Source organism: Talpa europaea, assembly GCF_964194135.1.
Source record: "Talpa europaea genome assembly, chromosome: 1".
In the NCBI taxonomy this organism is placed as follows: domain Eukaryota; kingdom Metazoa; phylum Chordata; class Mammalia; order Eulipotyphla; family Talpidae; genus Talpa; species Talpa europaea.
The window spans coordinates 105,248,121-105,270,213 of record NC_140073.1 but is presented as its reverse complement, the minus strand read 5'-3'; the positions used below and the strand labels follow the sequence as shown (position 1 = coordinate 105,270,213).

Here is a 22,093-nt window from a genome sequence, read left to right as displayed (position 1 = left end):
CAGCGGTTGAGCGCTGGGTTGCAAAGTTGCCCGCAGCCTCTGCAGCGCCGGTTCAATCCCCAGCTGCTCCCCGACCACCGGAGGAGGGTCCCACATGGCGCGCAGACCTCTCCTGCCGCCTGCTGCTCCCCTCAGCAGTGTACTTCGGTCCTTCTGCCTGCTCTGCTCCCCGCTCTGGCTCTGGTGGATTCTCTCACCCTCCCGCGCTTCTGACTATACCCAGTGCTTGTATAAATAAATAAATCTTTAAAAAAAAATAATAATGTTCCTATAAAAAGAGTGAATTGAGATAAGCCTCAAAAGAATAATTGGTTCATCAAATAAGGAGACAATGTTTCTAACATTGAGATTTCAAGCACATAGAAGTTAGATTTCAATTCACAATTTTCACACTAGATTTTAAATCTAATTTAAACATTTTAAAATGGACTCCGCTTTTTTCTCTATTTATTATATGTTAGAACTTTTTAATGGAAGAAATACCTCAAATTGTTGTTAATAGCCATTTCTGAAATATTTTAGGAGTTCTACAGAAATTTTGTTATTTTGCAATAATGCCTTTATTTTTCATTGTTTTATTTTGTTTCATGAAGATCAGTGTAACACTCTAAAAAAAGACAAAAGTAATTATAGTACATCTTAAGTAATGTAAAAAGTATTGTAAATGTAAATCAAATTAATACTTAAAAATAGAAAAAAATTTTGAAAAAAACACACACACCTTGAACTGTTCAATACCAGCCACTTGTAGCTGTACATGGACATGGAATTACAGCAAATTCTTTATTTAGAAAAGACACCTAAAATGTTTATTTCATAATCATTGATGATTTCATTCAAACCAGATGAACTAATTGATTTATTTGTTTGATAAATATTAGGCCATTTTGGACTAAGTACTAGAGCAGAAACTATACATTAGTAAAATTAGTAAATTTTTACTATAAATTTTTACTATGAAATTTCAAATTAGGAAAATTTGATGAACTTTCATGTTAGAATTTTCCTGTTACATTATTTACCTAGAAATAAACTTTAAACAAGTAAAAAAAGCAGGGTTTTATTAGCAAGACAAAATCATCTTCAAAGCTGATTTAGCATATTAATTTCTATATTGATTACAATTAGTTGAAAATGTCAACACAGGGTAGACTTTTTACTTTTTCTGATAAAATAGCTTTTGTATTTTATCATTAGCCATAGGCAAAGGGCTACAGTCAGCAGCAACTTAATAAAATAAAAATCAATGGTATCTTATTATTTGTGGGGTTTGTGATTTATTTTATTAATTTTTTATTTAGTTTTGTTTAATGAATTGCTCCACTAATAAGTTAGATCAATTGAAAATTATATGATGCTTAAGGTTTTTTATTAAACTAGATTTTAGTTAACATCTTAACTTTTTTGCATCAAACTGGAAGTATATCTTTATATTCTAAAGGCTTACTGAAAATAAGCAACCATTCATCTTATATGTGATTATAAGCAAAAATTGTATTTGTTGTACTACATAGTAACAAATGGGATGACAACAATTCCCTGTTATTATTTGTAATTTTATTTTACTTATATAAAATATGTATATTTTTATGCAGGTTTCATTGGTCAGTTTAACCGCGAATGCTTTGGGTTACTCAGAACTTGGTGCCATCAAATCTCTCAGGACACTAAGAGCTCTGAGACCTTTAAGAGCCTTATCAAGATTTGAAGGGATGAGGGTAAGAAAAATGAAAGAACCTGAAGTATTGTTTATAGCCAAAATTAAATTAAATTACATTTTTAAAGGGGGAAACCCATGCATGCAAAAAGAATGGCAAATCCTTGCAAAATTGCTACTTTATCCTTTATCTGTTGCATATTTACTTCTAGGTGATATGCAAGAGAATGGAGGCCTCCCTCCATCATTTATCTGCTGTGCTCATTAATATGACTTTATTTCTTAATTTACTTTGGGAGTTTCCTTACAAACGTACATAGGAAAAGGAGACGCACTGTTAAAGTACTAAGTGTAATGATATTAACAAATGTGAATTCTATATCATTTTCTCATTTGTAATGATCTAAATTGTACTTAATTGTATTGAAAGTAGTATAAATCATACATGTATCTAAATATGAGTGTAAAGGAAAAAATTAACAATTGTCAATATTTTTGTCTGTATAATGCCAAAATTTGCATTATTTGAGCATATCAAGGTTAGATATTTAATACTAACTGAATTTCAAACTTTTTAAAAAGTCATGTTAATATAGCTTCAGTTTGTAAATGTATTGTCCTTATATTGTCCTTATTTATATGAAGAGTAATACTAAAATATAATATATAAATCCATGCATTTATATGGCATTGAAGTAAAAATTTTATAACATAATGAAGAGAGAATATAATTTTAATTATTGTCATAGATGATTCATAAATGAACCATAACTTATATTGCATTTATCAGAGTCACAAAATTATTCTTTTAAGGAAATAAACTATTTTTTATAATTCATAACAGATTAGAAATTATGCCATTAACTTATAATTTTCTGTGCCTTTTTCAAAAGCATGAAACATTATTAGATACAATATATAATATATTCGTTCCATTTTTTCAAAATTAGAAATTTTATTAACCAAAGCAAAGCTTCTAAATTGTGATTTCAATAGAAAAGCATTGCTTTTTAGCTGCCTAAGGTTTAATCACACTTATAAATACTAAGCTTGTATTACAGACCTCCATTTGCATTTTCTATGGAAATCTTATATGTTCTTCTGAAATAAAATTTATTATAAATGTAATTTTCTAAGAGCATAATACTTCTTTATTTTCCCTAACACATATATTTTTTTCATTGGACTCACTGTAATATACAAATAGTCTTATTTTAGTTCTCACAGATCTCCTTACATTTTTCACTAACATTTTATTTGAAATTCTCTTCTGGTAATATGAAAATTAAGTTTATTTTCCAATTAAAATGTCACGTTCTTTGTCTCAGACTGATAGCTTCAGTTCTGGAGAAAATTTTTCTTTTTATGTATTCTACGTGAAGATATGTGGCCTGAGTCAAAGTAATCCCATTTAAGTCTTTTGAAGTCTGAACAGTCCTAAACATCTGAAGCTGTAATAAACATTTCAAATTTGATCTTTTGAAAATATGAAATCCATGAGGCAACTGGGCAGATATTCCCATTTATAACCCTTCATACCATACAGCACAATGTTGTTCTTGTGGGTCTACCTTTAATTTTTTACCAAAATAACTTTATTTACAATTATCATCAATCTTTTTTTATATCATGAAAAGACATTAATTTTTTAACTTAGAATTTTAAAAATATAAACTCCTTGTAAATACTGATAAGAAATGAACTAATTGTTTAAGTCATTTATGAATATGGTTTCTTGCCTCTTGGTAGTATGTGTGTGATGCTAAGATGGCTGATCATTTCAAGATCTATTTGGCATTGTAGAGACAAAATAATCTAAGGATTAATTCTATTTTTGTTTCTAGTGTTTGGATTTTTTGACTTTGTAAAAGATATAATCATGCATGATGTTGAATGGATAGAGATAATGATGATGATTATAACTGGGAAGTGAGATTTAAATATATTCAGAAACTCTCATTTAATTCTTAGCAACATAAAATCACAATAGCTGTGTCAAAGCACAAATCAGACACTCATTTTATTTTTGTTTTGTCACTCTTTCAAAGCATGTGCTTTTATGCAACATTACCAAATATAGCATGTTGTACAGTGCTTGATAAGAAGTTAGAGAATAGCAAATAATTTATCATCACGTTGCACTTTCTGTTTTGCATGTTTTATGCACATTTCTGGCTGACAGCTTTTAAACATTAATTGTATTTCAAATTTCCAGTCCAAATTTTTCAACTTGTAAAATTAAACTGAGTGAATTGATGTCATGATTATCTAGAGTAAAATAAATTTTGTATTTAAATTTGTATTTCTAATTTCCTAATCTAAGAAATATTAAATACCTTCTTTTTCAAAGAACTCAAGTCTTAATTGACAGGGATACAGACAGAAAGCATCATATACAAAAAGTAACACCAAATGTTCTGTCATATCAGATTTCTAACTAATAATAAACTATATATTTCTATTTCATATAGGATAATCTTGCTCCAACTTGGATGGGGTGGAGCGGTGGTTCCTCCCCTCAGCCCTTTATTATGGGTACTGTATTACCCCTTTTGCTACCTTTCATCCTTTCACTGTGACTTTGTGTAGTAGGGTGAGGGAGGGTTTGGGAAGGGTACTATTGCACCACAGCAGGGAAAATACAGTATTTACATTCTAACCGCCTATTTTCAATTGTCTTAAATTTTCTTTTGAGCAATATACCTCTGTGAACTTGCCCTCTGTGGATTTGATCCCCAACTGTTGATATCTTTATTGAGTTTCATTGAGTATGATTTAGTTATGTATATACCGACTTGTCCATTTAAGGGGAGGTGATCCAACCGGTGAGGGTGGAGGACCCAAGTATAGAATAATTGTGTGAACATTTTAACTTGTCCAGATAATGGTGCTGTTTGAGGCATAAACCTTTGATATTTACTATGTTGGTCTGAGTCCTGAGAATTGCCAGTGAGTTTCCAGCTTGATTCATTGCCTTGTTGATATGTATGAGCTGATGCTAGGTAGTTTTTCTAAAATTAGTATAATTGTGTGACCTTTATCATGTTGTAAGTATAAGTTAATAAGGGTTATCTTTAAAATCTAACAAAGCAAAATATATTCAGAGTTGAGTAAATACACATGATTTGTGTTTTAGATGGAAAAAAAATTAATGTGATTCACTTGCATGAGGTATACACACACCTAAAAATAAAACAAAAGCATCATGTGTATTAAGATAGAATTTAATGGGGCCTCCCTGATAGTCAAGATGTTAAGTTTCATCTGAAGCTATTTGCAGCCACTACAGCACGAGTCTATCCCCAGCCAGGGAGGTGACCCACATGGCGCAGCAGACCTCTCCTGTCTTGCCTGCTGCTCCCCTCAGCAGTGTATTTCAGTCAGCCTGCTTTTCTACCCCCTTCTCTGTCTCTGGTGAATCCTCTTACTGCCCCATAACACTTCTGGCCTACACCCCAGCTCTTGTATGCATAAATAAATAAAATAAATCTTTCAAAAAAAAAAGATAGAATTTAATGGATAAATTTTCCGATTTGAATAAGTCACTTTCGATTCTAAGCATCTTGGAAGATATCAAAATGAAAACGTAAATTTAAAAAAAAATTACATTTTGTTTGTTCTTGAAGTTTAAGAACTTTGTGTAAGAAAGAGAGCTTTTATATTTGAGGGAGGGAAAAGTTGGAATTATTGTTTGGATAACTAATGTATCATATCTTTCAAAAATAATTACCTCAAATAAATTCCACAATACAAATATAGTCATTAGATTTAAATAAGATTCTAATGTTCCTCTTTATAGTGAAAGATGTATGATTTTACTTTGCCTGCTTTTAATTTTTAATTCACTTAGTTTTTTTCTGTATTTTGATTAGAGAAGAATTAGAATTCATGAGCAGTATTGATTTGAAGTTCAAAGGCAATTTGATGTTCAAAGACAAGAAAACATGTCTGCGGGTATAAAAAAAATCCTAATTTTAATTTGCATATTTAATTTTCAATCCCTCATTTAGTGTTGGGTTCATTAAAATGTAGATCATGAACCAGAAATGGAAAAGAGTTTCTAGAAGAATGAGTTGTTCTAGTACGGAAAAATTCTATTTGATTGTGTTCTGCAAAATACTTGCGAGAAGACGCATCCTCTGGTATTAATTCATTAAGATAGTTCCTTTCTTAGACATCTCCTTTTATGCAGCTGAAACTGCAGTCTGTTCTTTGTAATTTACTTAGGCCAGTTCTGTCTAGTGGTTTCACCACATGGGAACCAATTACCACAGTTCCCTAGAGTCTTAGAAGAGTTAATACACCTCCTTCTGTGCTCAAACAACTCTTGGGAAAAAACAATTCTTTCTCTGATCCTTCATTACCTAATTTAATGAAATTTTCAATATGAATGGACATTTGTATAGTAAATTACCCAATATTATGTGGAATGGTTTCTAAGATATAATTCTCTTATGTTTGTAGAAATAAGCATCATCCCTGGGCCAAATGTATGCCTACATTGCAAATCACATCCTGAATAGCACTGCTGCAAGCCACATCATGAATTCCACTTGCTTGCATCATGAATTCCACAGAGTTAATTGTAATGCAAAATTAATCCCCAGTTTCAAAGTGAACTTCTCAGAATGTATTCAACTTCTCTGGGGGTAGTAACTCCCTGCAATTTTATTGTGTCCATCTTTTTATTCTTGTCCCATATCCAGAAATAACATTTACAAGTTATGCTTTGATCAGTAAATATTAAACTAACCTTTACTTCATTCTTTCATTCATTTAATCAACTATTTTTGTATTCCTTTATTCAAAACTCTCTATATTTCTGTATTCTCTATTTCTATATTCTCTATTTCTATATTCTCTATTTCTATTTTCAAGACACTCAAAGCCCTAGAGAATTTAAAAATATATATGCATATTTTTATAAGTATATTTTGACATGATTACAGGAATGCAATTAACTTTAATACAGAGAACTCTGGGTACCAGATAAGTGGGAGCAATTCTATGAATTAGTGAGGCAGAGTGGAAGGAGCACTAAATACTATTTCTAGTCTACTTTTTGAACTTACCTTAGTCTCATTTTCCACATGAGGGTACAGATCTGTCCAGCACTGGAATTATGATCCTTGAATCGAAAAACGGTAATACTCGTCTTTATTTTGGAAGTTAAACTGGGGTCTCAGGCAACATAAAGTGAGATTCCATGACAGAAATGTTGCTTGAACTAAAGCTTTTGAAAAGAAAGGGTATTTCAGATGGGGTGATCTTAGAGAAGGAAATTCAAAGGAAATGACCTCTCAGTTCTCTGGCAATGATACTAGCCCATGGTATTTATAATAGTTGGATTGACAGGAAGGCTAGATGGCTAGGGAAGATAAAATTGGAAGTGGAGGGGCCTCCCTGGTGGCACAAGAGGTTAAGTCTCAACACTGTCAAGTTATCTGCAGCCATGGCAGCATGAGTTTCATCTCCGGCCAGGGAACTACCCACATGGCACAGCAGACCTCTCCTGCCTCACCCCGCTGCTCCCCTTAGCAGTGTATTTCTGTCAATCTGCCTGTTCTGCTCCCCACTCTGTCTCTGGTGAATCTTCTCACTACCCGCACGTCAGGCCTACACCCCAGCTCTTGTATGCATATATCAATAAACCTTTAAAAAAAATTGGAAGTGGAAATTGTGGGATAATTTGAATAGCAAGCTAAAGAAAATATTTGATAATCAGTGGGGATTTTAAAGTGAGATGTGGGGAAATTTGACAATGGTATGAGTATGAACTAACCAAGGCCAGAGATAAAAAGGTGACTGTGAAAATGGAAAAGTGACAGAGGGGAGAAAGGTTTTGAAGAAATAAGTGTGAGACCAACAGACTGATGTGAAAAGAAATTCCAGAAATAGACATAGATAACCAATGTCCTGCTCTGAATTGGTTGTTGTAGGTAGAAAATAGACATTTTCACATGTACTCTGTCTGCACAATAAAAACAGCTTTTTATTTGGATGGTATGCAAAAGTATTCAGAAAAAGGAGGGAAATAGTTTTTTTTATTTGAATTTTCAAATTTTGAATCCAAAATAAATCTAAGTGCATCCACACATTTAAAATGAGGTTTACAGTAAGGATTTATTCATTCATTTGAATTAATGCGGAGAGCCAAATGAGATAAGGTGGGCGCCAATGTGCCAGTTTGGTAAACTTGCACAGACCACATCACCCAGTTCTGTCTGAATAACTCAACAGACTTAATTTTTCATGCTCTTCCTCCCCACCTTTGTCATTAGTGGCTTTGCTATTTCTTTTGGTCCACATATCTCACTGTTTTATAACCCCAGAAGGCCTAGACTTACAGACTTTAAATAGGACTTAGAATCATGAAGAATTGGCTTATGTATTTTTTTTTTTTTTGGATAGGCAGTCCGAAAAATTGTTCTAAAATTATACTGACATAAAATAGCAGATGGAAGATACATTAATGTCTGTTATTTACTTTGGATCAGATTGACCAGAACAATAGAGGCATGTAGGTAGAATGAAACTTAACTCTTAATGTTCAAGTCTGCAGTGTCATCTACTACTTGTGAATGTTTTAGGGCTTGTCCATATCTTCCCTCTTAGCTACTCCTGTGCAGCTCCAATGGGAACTGTGAAAGAGGAAACAAGGACAGTCGACCCCCACAGTGTTGCCAAGTATAAAACTCAGATTTTTAATTTGTCATCCAGAGATGCAATTAAGTGGTGGGAGTTGGGAGGAATGCTTCCACAGAAAAAGAATAGACAATTGTTCAGCGCAGAACTTGATGTGATCATATCAAATTTGGGAACTATGATCCCAAATATGGCTTCCCTCCTTTTCTTATTTTCCTAAGAAACTGATTTCTATTATGTTTCATTTAAAATAAGTTTATTGAATTAAACTCAGTAAATGAAACAACTGACATGACTGGAGCTTGAAATAAACTATGTGATGATCTAATGAAATACATAATGCTAAATTGTCTCGCTTCTTATGCCAAAGTTATTATTAGTCATAGCAATGCATGAATAATTAAGGGTAAAATTATACTAGGTATTAAATAATATACTTATACATCTGAATTTTTAATTTATTGCAATATCTTGATCAAATCAACTCATGTCCAAATATTTCAGTTTCATTCTTTAATATATCACTTTTTTAAAATGAGTTAATTTTCTGTATTAGGATTTCCTACTCTCCTTTTTCTAATAAACAACAAATATTCTGACTTCATCTGGCAGCAAATTCCTCTTAATTTTGCTTTTTCTTTAACCTTTTAGTATTTATCCCTCTATTTTTTTAAACTTTTTTGGTTTCTTTATTATATTGTTTATATTTGAATCCCCAACTCTATTGCCTGAGATAAAATGGATTTAAGACTTTTTTTCACTTTGCTTTAAAATATCCTAGAGTAGTCGTGATAGTAATTAAAAAAATAGAAAGACTAAATATTACTAGGGGAATGTCTTTCCTTTTTTAACCAACAAGAATTCTGACTTTTCTTTTTTTCCATTTGTGTATTAGGTGGTTGTGAATGCCCTTTTAGGAGCAATTCCATCCATCATGAATGTGCTTCTGGTTTGTCTTATATTCTGGCTAATTTTCAGCATCATGGGCGTAAATTTGTTTGCTGGCAAATTCTACCACTGTGTTAACACCACAACTGGTGACATGTTTGACATCAGCGAAGTGAATAATCATACTGATTGCCTAAAACTAATAGAAAGAAATGAGACTGCCCGATGGAAAAATGTGAAAGTAAACTTTGATAATGTAGGATTTGGGTATCTCTCTTTGCTTCAAGTTGTAAGTGAACACTCTTTTCTCTAAAATTTGTTTATTGTTTGGAATAATAAAGTAATGATATACATCTATTAAAGTTACTAAGAAGAGATTTTATAACTTCTTTTTTTCTAATTTAAATTATTAGTACAAGTTTATGAGCCCAAATGGGTGGAAACTTCAGTACATTTAAGCAGTGCAGGCATAATCAATAGTGACCAGATAATTCAGTTCTTTCTAAAGGTCTTTTTCTCTTTCTCCCCACATTGCTCTGCCACCCCAGACGAACAAGTTGACTAATAAGTCAATAAGTGTGCTATGATTTTTTTCTATTACATTTGGAAAGTTTGTTTCACTGATGTCTCATCCTCCCAAAATATGTGCTTAACACACCTAATTGGATTGCAAGTGATAAGTGGGAATTAGCTGCTACTGAGTTAGGTCTATCATTTGGATTGAAGGCTGGGGAATGATATTTAGGTTTTAGGATTATATCTTCATGTTGAAATGGATAGTACCTGAACAGGATAGTACCTGAACACAGAAACAAAACACATATAGCTGTTTTCTCACCTCAGATGATCTTTTGGAAATATAAATTGAGTCTAGCTTATATAAATATTAATGTTTTCACTACTAGGCCCCTAAGTCTAATTTACACAAAGATAACTCACAATGTATAAGAATACAAAAGTGGTAGCCCTTTAAACATTTGCATTTCATGTGACTTTGGGCAGCAGCTGCCTCAACAAAACCATGGATAAAACCAGACTCCAGATTGTTTGTAAAACATTAAAATTACTGCTCTGTTTTGGTCAATAAATATTTAGCTTCAAAAATGAACAAAAAATTGTATGAGCTCTTCCTTTGTGTTTCTACAGAATATTTAGAGCAGAAGTCTATTTCTATTTACCAGGGTTATATATTCAAGCGTTCAACCTGAAACAGTTATCAAGCAGAGAAACCAATATTGGTCAAACTCTCTTGCATCTCTTTCAGAGGTGTCTGTATTATGACTCCTTTACAAGTTCTTTCCACCTTCTTGTTGGAAATTCTTATTTTTCTTCTAAACATTTCTTTCTTACTCTTAATATTCATGCAATTAAAATAAGGATTTAAAAAATCCAGCAAGTATGATTTCTTACAAATATTATAGTAGACACATTATATTTTCTTGGGCATTATCCTAATCTTTAACTAATAACCATATTTGGGGAAAAATAACCATATTTGTAAATATCACTAAAACATACCAGTTCCTCCATAAAATTGGAAAAAGAAAAATTAAAAAATCCAAAACGTCCCTTAAATGGAGGGTGAAAATTCTGAAAATGGAGGAAGACGGTCCTGCACAAAGCCACTAAATAAATTCTCCGACAAAAAAATAAAATGTTACTACTTTATTCTTCCTTTACATAGAATCACTTCTATGTTGGTTAATAACTTGTTGAAATGGTTATTTGAATCACCTCTTTCTATTGCTGTACCTAGTGTGTAGTGGACTTGTCTTATCATTGACCTCAGTCTTTGACACATTCAGTATTTCCCTCTATTAGATACATAAGCTTTCCATGTTCTGGCTAAGAATCATTACTTTCTCTTTACTACTATCATAGATACCCTTACATGCTTATCATTATATCCATCACTCACAAATGTTAGTGTTACAAAAATGAAGAAGTGTTGGGATGCAGTAGCGAAAAACTTAGCTAACCTTGCTCACTGGCTAAGAGGCCTCTTGGGCCTGCAGTGTACAATATTTAGCCCGAGGACAAATAACAAATCACTGTAAGTTGTTAGACTTGGAATCCTTGAATCTATGACTGTCAAGTGGCTAGTGTAGTATTTCCCACTCTTATTAACTCATTGTCATCAAAAATTAAAGAAAGAAAGAAAGTAAAATAAAGGATAATTTCTGGATGTTATAATCAAATTTCTTAAAAACATAGTTTCAACTCTGACTTTGTTTACTTTTATGAACTTACAAGTGTTACAATCAAGAGAAATCTTAAATCTTTCTGTCACTTTTATTACCTTGCAGATAGATTTCAGCAGATGATCATCAGATCTAAGTTGTAATTGTTTTGCTATTACAAACATTTTCAAATATAATTGCATTTGTAAAGTTACTAAAAGTATTCCACCAAATTTTGATAGCACTTTAAATTGCGTGATTACATGAGAAATGAAAAATATTTGTGAATTGGTTATCAAACAGGAGGATATAAGAAATGACCATTTTGTTCATTTTGTTCCCAAAGTATAAAGACTTGTTACAAGCTCATTTAAGATTTGTTGAAATGTCTTTCAAAAAGTTTCCTTTAAAAATATATCAGTAAGAATCTTAACTTAACATCAGGTCTGAATCATTTTCACTCCAAAGTAAAACATGTATATTCTTTTTAATAGGCCACATTTAAGGGATGGATGGATATAATGTATGCAGCAGTTGATTCCAGAAATGTAAGTATTCCTCATACCCTAAGTCTCCTTATAATATAGAAGAGGTGCTAAAATTAATTCAACAGAGCATAACAACTGAATGGAATGATTCTATTTTGATTTTAAAGTATGACTCAAATCATATTTAATAAAGGAATATTTATTAGAAAGATGTTACTAAGATAAATCAAATTATCTTGAAAGCCAAACTAAAATGATACATGTCATATATTTATGAACTGAAAGATAGCCTTCTATAAAATATTTTTCTATTTTATTTCTTTTTATATACTAATTATATAATCAATAATAATAATTTTAGCTTACTGGAGAAAATCTGAAGAAACATTGTTGCCATTAGTAATTGAAATACATAGTTACCTTCCATATTAAATAATATGAGAAGTTAAGGATTTTACCTAGGCAGCCTTAGATCTATGTAGTCATCCTTTTCAAATTCATTCTCTATTATGATTTTAGCATCCATAAGTTTAATTGGAGCATTTACCAAAGTTGTTACCACTTCCACTATGGCCAGCAGCTTCCATTAAGTTTATGTCACCAAAGTAACAACCTACTTTGCTTTCTCCTACAACAGCCTCTTTCAGGCTTCAAGAACTAAAATTCATGCTCTTTCCAACTCTGTTCTTCAAAAGTTTGTAAAATTTAGTATTTTCTATCAGCCTTCATCTTTCCATTTTGAAGTCCACCTCTCTGATCTATCAGCATAAAGAATAACCTCTGTCCCCTGAATCTCTAAACTGAACTTCACTTTTATCTTTCTTGATATGCACTTCCCATGAGTGACTTTAGTTTTATCTTAAATGTTTTCTGATATCCTCCATAGTTGTATTATTTCACTTTGTTACTTATTATTTTGTGTATTTGGTGGGTTTTAACTCTCGTCTCTAGAACATAAATCTACTAGGGAACTATCTCTCATAATTCCATTGCCCATTTACTAAGTGACAAGTCAATGTTAATTTACTGTAAGTACAATCTCGATATTAAGTTATCATTTCAGGATTTATGGAGTTCAATTATATCTACTCAATCTGAAATTTCAGTGCATGTTGTAGTGTTAAGTGTGTGGTGCCAGACATCTAACAAAATAACTCAACTGTTGTTTGCTAAATAAATGCATGCAGGCATGAATGATTGTTTCCTAGCATAGTAACATAGTTACTGAGTAAAACTTTTTCACTAATAATTTTTTTATAGAGGTAACATTGGTTTATAATAATGCATATGGTTCAGAGGTATAGGTGCACTCCTTATCAGGTATATGTTACCACACCACACCCAACAACAAGGCAGCTATTGTCTTCCACCATTATCTAGTCATTAATAATGTTAAATTGTTAAAATTCAGTACCTTAAAAAATGCTAAATACAGTATGCTTCTGTCCAAATAGTAAGATAACAGTTGTATTTGTAGTTAGAAAAAATAGCTGTGAAATTGTCATAATCATATTTTTTACATGAAAACATCTCTAATGGCTAATTTCAGAAATATTTTAGAGATAGCTGATTCAGAGAAAAAAAATACTGCATAAGCATTACTAGAAATTTTCTTTTTATTCTCATGTAAAAGCACCAATAACTTCCAGCATGAAAATATATTCTAATATTTTATAAAATATTCTGCTTTGGTAGGTGGAACTCCAGCCTAAGTATGAGGAAAGTCTATACATGTATCTTTACTTTGTTATTTTTATCATCTTTGGGTCCTTCTTCACTTTGAACCTGTTTATTGGTGTCATCATTGATAATTTCAACCAACAAAAAAAGAAGATAAGTATTTCTAATATTTTATCCCTCACTAAGATAATAAAATATTTGAAGTGTTTTCTCCATCAGATGAATACTTTAATTCAGAAACCAAATGGGAATATATATTAAAATCTATTTTTGTATCATCCCTGCCCTCCCACCCACCACGAATTGCCCATCTTTTTCAGGTTATAGAAAAATCAAGAATGTGTTCCATATTCCTGTGCATAAAATCACAAAACCTTTTTTTTTTAGTCAGAAATCACATTTTCTATCTTTTAATAGATAATAATTAGAAAAGAACCTGGGTATATGTCTCTTACTGAAAATCAACTTGTTTTATCCCTATAACTTCCACACCTGAAAATATATTTACAAGCTAAACCCTTAGAATTTTTATAACAATTTAGGTACTAAATATAAACTTCTAGTGTTTCTTTTCATATTTTTTTCTTTGTGATTTCCTCTTACATATTCCCACTTTATTCTCCCTGACATCTCACTGTGAACTACTAGTTCTAGTCTTGAATTGCACAGTTGTTCATTTTATTACTTTTCATTTGTAAAGCTCAATTATATGTGTACTTTGTAGACAAAGTGGAAAGTAAAGAATTACTAACTTGAGTGTAAACCCTGTTCACATTGTATGCTTTTTTGTTCAAGCTTTTGCTACATATACCTTTTTATTAAAATTATTTTACCTATAATTATAAATCCTTTTGTCTTAACATAAGTGTTTTCACTCTTTGTTAAAAAGTTTTCATATATACATTGTCATAATTTACTTAATGCTTCTCCCGAGATTGATGAGTTCGGTCACTTTTAATCTTTAATGATTTAAATAGTACCTTGTCAAAAGTCTTTTGCCCCAAAAGTCTCTAGTTTTTCTTTAAGATAAATTCCCAGAGTAAAATATTTTATTTCTCTAAAATAATATACGTGGGTGTGCCCAGGTCACTGCTCCTTAACTAACATCAAACATTCTCTTTGTCTTTTAATAATTGTTGATAGATGAAAATTTTATTTAAATTCAATTCTTAGATCTTTTATTGCTAGTAGGTTTGAACATATTTTAAGTGTTTTTATTTTTATTTCTTCCTTTGTGTGCTGCTGCTTCATTTGCTTAGTATGTTTTCTTATTATATAATTATTTAAATTTAATGTAGAAAAGTTATCTGCAAGCGACATAGTTTTAATCAGTTTTGATTTTTCTTTTCTATACTTTGGAGGTCAAGACATCTTTATGACAGAAGAACAGAAGAAATACTATAATGCAATGAAAAAATTAGGATCGAAAAAGCCACAAAAGCCTATACCTCGACCAGGAGTAAGAAATCACAAATGATATGGGAAAACACACACCCACACACACACACACGCACACACAAAATTTGCATGTGTTTCATACAGCAGAGAGAGCAGTTATTTCCAGCAGCAAAGATTTCTTCCAGTTAACTCATACCTATGGCATCATTAATTCATACCTTTGATGGTAAGAGTAAAAAAAAAAAATTAAAAAGAGAAAGACCACAAAGAAAAAGAAAACAGAAAATGAACTCTTATCATCCAGGAATTTAGAATCACACGAGTCCAAACTAAATGGTCAAAAGGCACGTAGGCAATGTGATATACACAAACAAAGAAAAGTCACTCATATAAGTCAAGAATAGTTGCTGAGTAATGTTAGGGAGAGGAATAAACCTTTAGATGGGGTTAGAATACACACAGTTTCCTGATAGATTAAGAAGGTGATGAAATGTTGAATGAAATAATACCTTCCTTTCATTTCAGTTTTCATTAGTAGTAGTGAGTGTTGATTGGAAAAAAGAATTCTAGAAACTACTATTCATATATATGGCTATAAAGTTAGAAATTACTAATATCTACAAATATAATTCTCGATGATAAGTAATAATTCTCATATTTCCATTATGAACCAATCAAACAACTGATGTAAAATGGAGAAGTGTTATCCTACACTGCATTGATTTTTATGATGATGATCTGTAAGGTTAAAATAATGCCTTTGGTGCAATGCATTAGGGAAGCAAATACTAGTGAATAGTCATATTATGCTAGCCGACAATTGCCTTTGGGGAGATGATGAAAAATACATACTTTCCGCTGTTAGTCCTTTCACTGGAAGTAGAAATTAGTCACTGTGTTTAAGAAAAAATGTAAGATGGAGGATTTCCTCCGTGGCCCCAGAAATTGAGCCAGAGAGTGACCAGACTGATATCAGTGGCAGAACTAGAAGCACATCCACAGATCAGTGACAAAAGATGTAATTTTTTGGTATCAAAGTATAAGAACTATCACTTTGTCTAGACTCAGCATTCTGTATCTTACAGTGTCAAAGATTAGAAGAATATCAATATTGTCATATATTAACTTTAAATACATAAAGTTCCCAAGTTCCCTTTAACAATTCTTTGAGGAAAAAGAAATTGGAAAAAAAAATATTGAAATGTAAATAAATCCTTAAAAAAAAAAAAAGGCTACATTGGCCATCTCTGATCATGAGAAATTCTTGTAAAACAAAATTAGGCAGGTTTTCTAACTTCTCATAGTCTTAATATGTTAATGTGCAGTTTGCCCCTCTGAGAGAAGTTTATCACAGGCAATGTTTCTTAGCAGAGATTCCCTTTTGCAAAGGATTTTATAGCCTATAGAATACACATTGATAAATAGAAATTTAAATAACTAAAGTTAAAAATAAATGTACTGCTGGGGCCTCCCAGGTGGAGCAGCGGTTGAGCGCTGGTTGAGTGGTTGAGCGCTGGGTTGAGCGGTTGAGCTGCCCGCAGCCTCTTTAGCGCCGGTTTGATCCCCGATCACCGGGCGAGGGTCCCACATGGCGCGCAGACCTCTCCGGCCGCCAGCTGCTCCCCTCAGCAGTGTACTTCGTCAGTCTGCCTGTTCTACTCTCTGCTCTGGCTCTGGTGAATTCTCTCGCCCTCCTGCGCCTCTGACTGTATCCAGTGCTTGTATGAATAAATAAATAAATCTTTAAAAAACAAATGTACTGCTTACCACATTTGATAAAATTCAGGGCCAGTAGTACAATACTAGGAAGTCAGTTTGCACAGAAAATACTTATGTAGATGCTAATATGTACAGAAAATCTCCTCTCTTAACAGCATGTCTGTGTCTCTACAGAACAAATTTCAAGGAATGGTCTTTGACTTCGTAACCAGACAAGTTTTTGACATAAGCATCATGATTCTCATCTGTCTTAATATGGTCACAATGATGGTAGAAACAGATGACCAGAGCGAATATGTGACCACCATTTTGTCACGTATCAACTTGATTTTCATCGTGCTGTTCACTGGAGAGTGCGTACTGAAGATGATCTCCCTCCGCCATTATTATTTTACCATAGGCTGGAATATTTTTGATTTTGTAGTTGTTATTCTCTCCATTGTAGGTAAGTATTAAGTATTATGTGTTAGTCTGATGTGTCAAGCTCTGAATCAAAGTAAAAGCTTAAACCAACAAGTTTAGGTTAGAAGTTATACTGCTACTCAGAGACAACCACTGTGAATATTTTGATGTATTTCATCTAGGTGTTTTTTTTTTTAACAAAATGAGACTTCTACTATATAAACAGTATCACATCCTGTTACATCCATTTTAGGTACTATTCATGTTGTCAGTATAATAAAGTCTCATTTACTTGAACTTGAAAGGTTCTGTTAATTAAGATAAAAAAATGTTTTGACATGTTGAGATTGAAGAGCCTATCCAATATCTGCATTGGTTCTATTGAAAAGAGAATCTAGAAATTTAGGGGAGACATTGCATGAGAGATATCAACATGGAGTTATCAGCATGTACACATGTACATGCTGATAACTCCATGTACACATGTGTACATGCTGATAACTCCATGTTGATATTGATATGGTAGGTTCTTTGATATGGTTGGTATGGTAGGTTCTTTAAGGGTAAAGGTATAGATTTTCTAGATTATTTTGGAATGGGTTTATAATGATGATGCACAAGGGAAAGAGGCATGATATATTTCATCAGTCATACATGTCAAAGCCTGAAATACAGGACAGCAACATGAGTAAATAGCTCATCTCATTGAAGATATAACTCCAGCTCCAGGGAAGTGAAGGAGTTTATCTGTGGGCCTGAAGTATTCATTCTTCCCTAAAACAGATGGTAGAGTAGGTCAACATTTTACCATCCAATATGTTGCACCTCTGTTAGGCAGATTTTCATACTATCCCCCATCTGAAGAAACTGGCCTTATATTAGATTCATATGGTATTTGTAGCCTTTGATTACCACAACAATGCATAATATTATCTCTCCTCCTCCCCTCTCCATCACGTCCTTTCCCCTCCTCCCCCTTTCCCTCCTCTCTCTCTTCCCTGCTTCTCTCTCTCTCTCTCTCTCTCTCTCCTCTCTCTGTCCTCTTTCCCCTCTCTCTCTCCCCTCTCTCTCTCCTCTCCCTCTCACACACACAGAGGTGCACACACATACTCACACTTAAGGGCTTACCCTTTACAGAATGAGGCAATGAAACTCAGGGCATTTGGTTTCTTGAGCTCTTCTTCATTGTAATCATTATTTTATTATTTAAAAGGCAAATGAAGAAAGAAACTTAAGAAGAAGACTGAGCAACCAGTATCACACACAGGAGACCAAAAAGAGCATCAGCCTTGGATGCTTTTAGAAACACATCACAACATGATGAATAATATTGTGGAAGCTTAGGAAGCATTAAGATTGTGGAGATATGACAATAACAACAAAAAACTACAGATATTTTATATGGCTTATTTGGCTAAGAACTGAAAAGAGGATATATGCTTTGATCATTTTAGCAATAATAAATGTAGTAATATAAATGTGTGCTATTGGCCACTACTGGTCAAACAGATAAGAATTTCTAACTTTTTTTCTGTAGTTCAGCTTGAGATTTCATGTAAACTAAAAATAGTCTGTAAACATTTCTCAGAGACAAAAAACACTATAAAAATTGAATTGATATCATCTTAGACAGCTTAGATTGCCATAACAAATTACTAAAAACTGGTTGACTTAATTGCTAGACATATATTTTCTCATAGTTCTGGAAGTTAGAAGTCCAAGATCAAGTTGCCAGTGTGGTTGGTCTCTGGTAAGAACACTATTCCTGACTGGTAGACAGCTGCCTTCAAGCTACATTGTCACATGGCTGGGGGTCAGAGAGCTAGCACACTAGACTGTCTTCTTAGAAGGGCTCAAATAGTGCCTTCCCAGTGGCACAGCGGTTGAGTGCTGGGTTGCGAAGCTGCCCACAGCCTCTGCAGCACCGGTTCGATCCCTGGCCACCGAGCGAGTGTCCCACATGGCGCCCAGACCTCTCCTGCCACCCGCTGCTCCCCTCAGCAGTGTACTTCGTCAGTCTGCCTGTTCTGCTCCCCACTCTGGCTCTGGTGAATTCTCTCACCCTCCCATGCTTCTGACTGTATCCAGTGCTTGTATAAATAAATAAATAAATCTTAAAAAAAAAGAAGGACTCAAATAAGGGTTCCGCTCTCAGGAGCCCATCACAACTTAATTACTTCTCATGGTCCTATCTACAAATACTATTGCATTGGGGAATTGGGACTTTAACATGACTTTGGTTAGGACACAATTTAGATTATAGCAAGTACTGAGTTGAATTTAATGCTGAATGTCAAAATTAATCCTTATTTATAATGTCATATATATGTGTACATAATACATGTATGACAACTTTAAGATTATATAACTGAGTTTCTGTACTCTTATATTTTACGTGGAGCCTTAACAGAAATTTGAGATTTATTTTAATGGATAAATTCACTGGTTGGTGTTCTCATTCTTCTCCACAGGTATGTTTCTGGCTGAGCTGATAGAAAAGTATTTTGTGTCTCCTACCTTGTTCCGAGTGATTCGTCTGGCCAGGATTGGCAGAATCTTACGTCTCATCAAAGGGGCCAAGGGGATTCGCACTCTGCTCTTTGCTCTGATGATGTCCCTTCCTGCGTTGTTTAACATCGGTCTCCTGCTCTTCCTGGTCATGTTCATCTACGCCATCTTTGGAATGTCCAACTTTGCCTATGTGAAGAGGGAAGTGGGAATTGATGACATGTTCAACTTTGAAACCTTTGGCAACAGCATGATCTGCCTGTTCCAGATCACCACCTCTGCTGGCTGGGATGGATTGCTAGCACCTATTCTCAACAGTGGCCCTCCCGACTGTGACCCGAATAAAAATAACCCTGGGAGCTCAGTTAAGGGAGACTGCGGGAACCCATCTGTTGGGATTTTCTTTTTTGTCAGTTACATCATCATATCATTTTTGGTTGTGGTGAACATGTACATCGCTGTCATCCTGGAGAACTTCAGTGTTGCCACTGAAGAAAGCGCAGAGCCCCTGAGTGAGGATGACTTTGAGATGTTCTATGAGGTTTGGGAGAAGTTTGACCCAGATGCTACTCAGTTCATGGAATTTGAAAAACTATCTCAGTTTGCAGCCGCTCTTGAACCCCCGCTCAATTTGCCACAACCCAACAAACTCCAGCTTATTGCCATGGATTTACCCATGGTAAGTGGTGACCGAATCCACTGTCTTGACATCTTATTTGCTTTTACAAAGAGGGTTTTGGGAGAGAGTGGAGAGATGGATGCTCTTCGAGTACAGATGGAAGAGCGGTTCATGGCTTCCAATCCATCAAAAGTGTCCTATCAGCCAATTACTACGACTTTAAAACGAAAACAAGAGGAGGTATCTGCTGTTATTATTCAGCGTGCTTACAGGCGCCACCTTTTAAAGCGAACTGTAAAACAAGCTTCATTTACGTATAATAAAAATAAAATCAAAGGTGGGGCTAATCTTCTTGTAAAAGAAGACATGATAATTGACAGAATAAATGAAAACTCTATTACAGAAAAAACTGATCTGACAATGTCCACAGCAGCTTGTCCACCCTCCTATGATCGGGTAACAAAACCAATTGTGGAAAAACATGAGCAAGAAGGCAAAGATGAAAAAGCCAAAGGGAAATAAATGAGAACAAATCAAAATAATTGGGTGGCAAATTGTTTACAGCCTGTGAAGGTGATGTATATTGTCAACAGGACTCCTTTAGGAGGTCAATGCCAAACTGACTGTTTTTACACAAATCTATTTAAGGTCAGTGCCTACAATAAGACAGTGACCCCTTGTCAGAAAACTGTGACTCTGTGTAAAGGGGAGATGACCTTGACAGGAGGTTACTGTTCTCACTACCAGCTGACACTGCTGAAGACAAGAGACAAAATGGCTATTCAGACTGTAGGGACCAGTACAAAGGGGTGTAAACCTATAATTTGGGGGTTATTTAACATAAAACACTTCAGTGTAGTAATTGTATCCACTCTTTGCATTTCAACTGCCACATTTGTCACATTTTTACAAAATCTGTTAGTGGATTCATCTTTTTTTTAATCCATATGTTGTTTATTATACGTGACTATTTTTGTAAACAGGGTTTCTGTTGGGAAACAGACTAAAGGACCTCTTTAACAGGTATGCCACTGGGGTTATAGCAATCTCATGGCCCTCCCATCTGCACAAAGACCTGGTTTGCATGGGGGCATGTTACACTTAGAGATCATGCATGAAAAATAGTCACAAGGAAAACAATGAGTTCTTAAATTCCATTCATGTTTTTGGGAGGGATAACTAGGTGATAATTGGAGGTGCTTTGCTGCTCTTGTTTTGTCAAATCCAGCCCCTAGACCAAGTAGATCATCATTTGGGAGGGGGGGGGGTTTACCATTAAATCTTTGCAGGTGCAAACTTCATTCAAATGTCTGAAGTCATAAATGTTCTGTTTCTGTTTATTGTATAAAATATAATTAATGAGCATTGCCTCCCCCTGAAGACTGAATTGGCCAAAAGAATCCTTTATAAATTTCTGCTTAATCCTGCACTTTGTTTAGCCATCTTCAGCTCAGCAAGGTTGATACTGTATATGTTAATGAAATGCTATTTATTATGTAAATAGTCATTTTACCCTGTGGTGCACGTTTGAGCAAACATTAATGACCTAAGCACAGTGTTTATTGCATCAAATATGTACCACAAGAAATGTAGAGTGCAAGCTTTATACAGGTAATATAATGTATTCTGTACCCTTATAGATAGTTTGGATGCTATCAGTGCATGTTTATATTACCATGCTGTTGTATCTGGTTCCTCCCACTGCTCAGACTCTCATTTATGAGAAACCATATGTCAGTGGTAAAGTCAAGGAAATTGTTCAACAGATCTCATTCCTTTAAGTCATTAAGCAATAGTTTGCAGCACTTTAACAGCTTTTTGGTTATTTTTAAATTTTAAGTGGATAACATATGGTGTATAGTCAGACTGTACAGACATGTTTTAAAAAAACACAGCTTAACCTGTTAAA

The 22,093-nt window shown here is 33.8% G+C and overlaps 1 protein-coding gene across 1 annotated transcript in view; it reads left to right on the top strand.

Annotated features, from left to right (window-relative positions):
- Window positions 1–20,706, top strand: part of SCN1A (sodium voltage-gated channel alpha subunit 1) — a gene marked incomplete at both ends in the record, with an annotated part of 77,940 nt that extends 57,234 nt beyond the window's left edge. Inside the window, 7 exons of the mRNA XM_084257703.1 lie at window positions 1,596–1,718; window positions 9,198–9,479; window positions 11,865–11,918; window positions 13,554–13,695; window positions 14,900–14,997; window positions 16,830–17,100; window positions 19,529–20,706. Of these exons, the coding sequence (XP_084113829.1) occupies window positions 1,596–1,718; window positions 9,198–9,479; window positions 11,865–11,918; window positions 13,554–13,695; window positions 14,900–14,997; window positions 16,830–17,100; window positions 19,529–20,706 (2,148 nt within the window). The remainder of the gene's footprint in view (window positions 1–1,595; window positions 1,719–9,197; window positions 9,480–11,864; window positions 11,919–13,553; window positions 13,696–14,899; window positions 14,998–16,829; window positions 17,101–19,528) is intronic.
- Window positions 20,707–22,093: the final 1,387 nt, after the last annotated feature.